Below are 3,981 nucleotides of genomic sequence, written 5' to 3'. Positions count from 1 at the left end.
TTGGTAATCATTCCTATTCACAGACATGTACAGTTTATCCCTCCTAGTTCCCCCTCCCCTCCTCAGTTTTTCTCAATAGTTCCAACAGAAAAGAATTGTATTTTTAATGGGCGTTCCTCTTAGGCCTCTCAGTTGCCACATTTAAAACAAAAACTGGAAATCTGAGTCTCATTTCCATGACTTTTAAAAAATATCCTCGAAACAATCAAAAGATTAGAAAATCACTCCCCTTCTGAACTCGGAAAGTAAACTTTCACATTATAAGAGTTATAGAAAATGGGCCAGGGTTTGGGGGATCAGGGTGGCGTTTAAACGACTTCCTAAACATAACGGACCCGATCCAGCCAAAGTTATGCACTTCAGTAAACAGCACAACCCTATGGGAGTTTATTCAGAAGTACATCTCGCTGTAGTCAGCAGAGGCTGTACGTACGTGCGCATAGGATCGCAGCTAAATTAGCTGTTAGTTTGTGTGTGTATTCCCCAAAGAAAAGTTAACAGCAGCTGGATCCAAAGTCATGTTTAATCGGAAATATATCTAACCGAGTTGAAAAAGTATTTACTCCCGAAAACCTGCAGTCTTCTGCAGATTTACCTGGGAGTAAGTCTCATTTGGAAACGTACACAGAATTGCTCTGAAAATGTGCCATTAAAATAAATAGGACTGTTCTTTTAGCAGTTGACTTTGGTTCGATCGGGCATCGTATTATTTCACTGGGACATCCTCCTCTTCCTCGGGACCTGTCCCCCACCTTTGGCAGAGCACAATTTTTACGTGAAAGGCCGGGATTGGGATGGGGGTGTCTTTTAAAAAAAGCCTTAAATGGAAAGCAAGGGCATGGGGTTTGGACGTTTCAGAGAGAGCGCGCGACCCTTTCAGTACATGGCGTCACCCTGCCCAAAGAACTTTTTAAAAGTTGGAAAACAAACCTTGTGGAGAAATCTCCAAAGTGAAACCAATTTGTGGGGGGGGGAGGGGAAGAGGGGAGAAGCATCTGTGATAGTTGTGGATTTTTATCTCCTTTCTTCCCAAAGAGAAATCCTGCCTGGGTTGTGGGGTGGGGGGAGGATGTGGAGGAGAGACAGAAATGAGCAAACAAGGCAACGCAGAGTTTGATTTTGCCTTTCTCCAGCATGGGCCTGCAATTGCGTTGAGACGCGCCGAGTTCTTTTGGAAGCAGAGTGCCCAGGATTGGAAGGGAGATGGTAAAGTCTTTTTTTCTTTTTCTTTTTGCAGGGTGGGGGCAGTATTTGAACCCAAAGCACCCACCGCTCAGTCCCTTCCGACGAATAAATATAGCAGGAGGGTGGACCTGGAAGATTTGAGGAGGGTCAAAATAAAGGAAAACGTCGTCGACTTGGGGGTTTGACGGGTGGGGTGAGGGATTTTCCTTTCCTTCTGTCTCCCCCACCCCGCCAGCCAGCCAAACAGCCAGCGCCCCCTCCCTCCCTCAGGCTTGGGTGTCAGTGGACGGCGACCACAGCGTGGAGGGCGGAGGACGGGCTGGTCAGGGTCTCGCTGGGGGTGGCGGGGCTGCTTTGGCTGGTGGCCGTCTGCGAGGACGTGGGACTGAGCGAAGGCGGCGAGTTCGAGAGTATGGTGGGGATGGGCGCGGGCAAGGCCGGCAAGGCCGGAACCGCGGCGGCCGGCGTGGGCTTGATGGGCACCGGGATGGCGGGCAAAGTCTGCCCGGCGCCGTGGCACAGCGGCTTGAGGGGGACCCCGTAGGCGGCGCTGTAATCGCCGCTGGCCATGGAGATGGGGGTCGCCGTCTCGAGCATGCCGGAGCCGTACACATGGGGCCAGCCGGTGCCCACCGTCGTCAGCTGGTTGGGGAGCGGGTAGGCGCCGGGCATGGGCTGCATGGTGGAGAAAGCCAACCCGCCAGGCATCTTGTACTCGCGGGCGATGATGTTTTCAATGGCGAATGGGTGCTTGAAGCCCGACGGCTGGGAGACGCCCAGGTTGTAGGGTGGCATCTGGGGCAGGTGGGAGCCGCCGGCGGCCAGGGCGCTGAGGCGCAGCTTGGCTTGCTGCTGGAGGTACTGGGCGGCTTCAGACGGTTTGGAGGGCGCCAACGGGTCGGACTTGAGGACCTTGAAACGCTTGCGGCGCCGCAGGAAGCTGCCGTTCTCGAACATGTCCCCGCAGCTGGGGTGCAGCGCCCAGAAGCTGCCTTTGCCCGGCTGGTCCGGCCGTCGAGGGATCTTGATGAAGCAGTCGTTGAAGGAGAGGTTGTGGCGCAGCGAGTTCTGCCAGCGCTGCGTGTTCTCCCGGTAGTAAGGGAAGCGGTCCATGATGAACTTGTAGATCTCGCTCAGCGGTAGCATCTTCTCCGGGGAGCTCTGGATGGCCATGGCCGTCAGCGAGATGTACGAGTAAGGAGGCTTCTGGTCGCTGTACGTGTTGCGGCCCGGCCGAGGCATGGTGGCGGCGGCTACGGCTCGGAGGAGATCTGCAGAGACGGGGTGGGGGGTGGGGGGTGATTGAGGAGAGGGGCAGTAAGAGAGCGTGGGTTAAGCAAATAGATCTCTATATCTATAGCGGGGTGGGGCAGAAAGTAGTTTACAGATGATTGAAAGCGGGGATTTTCTAGGCTTCCGTCTCCCTGCTTTTCGCGGCGAGAGCCTGCAGGAGTGGGCAGGTCTGCTGGGGTAATATCTGAGAAAAGTCCACCCGCCCACCCACCCGGGAATGGGAAGGGGGGCTTCACCTCCAACTCAAGAAGTTATACTGACAGACCAAAACAACCGCCCCTCCTAAGAAACTGTAGCTCTGGGCATTAGGAGTGACCCATCCCTCGCTTTCCACCAAAATAAATACATCATTGTTGATTATTATAATAATCGGGTTCACGGCGCTTTCCCGGTGCTTCCCTGTAGGAATTCTTACAAACCAATCCTTTTTTAAAACAAAAATACCCCTCCATTACTCGTGAGTAAACGCTGAGGAGTTCAAAGCGACTCGCTTCCTCGCCACTGTTGGAGAGACGGGCTCCCTCCTCCGCCGACCGTTATAGCGATGGTTTCAAAGTACAAAAATTTATTCCGATACGCCCCCACCCAGCCCCCATGTAAGCGAAAACTCCCTTCCAGAGTCCATCTCTCACTCACCATTACTCACTCACAAACACCATCCGGTCCGCAACTCATAAAAGTTCATCCCCCTCCCCCTGCCGTCAAGTACGAGGGACAGCAACCCGCGCGGGAGCGGGGGTACATTTCTTCCTAGTCTCCCTCCCCGTTTCCAAACTTCCTCCTCGGCGGAGCCTCTGACCCGCGCTGCTGAAGAGCCACCCGAGAGGAGCAAGAGCTCCTCCGCTCGCCCCCTCAAACATCCCCGGCTCACCTTAACGCTGCCTCCAGCCGAGAGTCCGCATCCGGGGCCCGCTCCTCACCGACGCCTGCCCGCTGCTATCCCCCGGACCGGCTCGCTGCTTCCCTGGGCTCCGACGGAGGGACTGAGGGGAAACTTGGAGGTCCTGTCCCCGCGCAAGCCGGCGTGGAGCGGGGCTGGTCCGGCTGCGGGCAGCCCCGGAGGAGATATCGAGGCGAGCCGATCGAGGGCTGCGCCAGGCGCTCCTCCTCGGCGGGGCTCAGCAGCCCGAGCTAAGTAGCTGCCGCCGCCGCTTCCTCCATCTCCTGCCTCCCAATCATCTGCTGGTTGCATGCGGCGACTGGAGCAGAAAAGACCCTGTCGGGGCGCTTCATTAGCGTGCCACTTCTTCTCTATCATATGACAATCGCCTTGGGAGGAGGAAGGAGGGGAGGGAGGAGGGAGGATGAAGGAGAAGCCAGGAGGAGGAGGAGGATGGGGGGAGAAGGGGGGAGAGAGAGAGGCGCAAGAGGGCTGGCGGAAAGGCATAATCTGGTTCCATTGACACCTATTTACACGGACACCTTGGGCCAATGGGAAGCAGTGCCATCGGAAGCCAAAGCGCAGCCGCCGGAATGGAAAAGGGGTGAGGACCGCAGCCCGGG

At 56.0% G+C, this 3,981-nt stretch overlaps 1 protein-coding gene across 1 annotated transcript; it reads right to left on the bottom strand.

Annotated features, from left to right (window-relative positions):
- Positions 1–1,464: 1,464 nt before the first annotated feature.
- FOXB1 (forkhead box B1) lies at positions 1,465–2,427 on the bottom strand. The gene has a single exon (XM_035131960.1). The coding sequence runs from the start codon at positions 2,425–2,427 to the stop codon at positions 1,465–1,467; it is 963 nt and encodes a 320-aa protein (XP_034987851.1).
- Between the last annotated feature and the right edge of the window lie 1,554 nt (positions 2,428–3,981).

Source organism: Zootoca vivipara, chromosome 13, assembly GCF_965207765.1.
Source record: "Zootoca vivipara chromosome 13, rZooViv2.hap1.1, whole genome shotgun sequence".
Lineage (NCBI taxonomy): Eukaryota > Metazoa > Chordata > Lepidosauria > Squamata > Lacertidae > Zootoca > Zootoca vivipara.
This window is presented reverse-complemented; position numbering and strand designations above follow the sequence as displayed.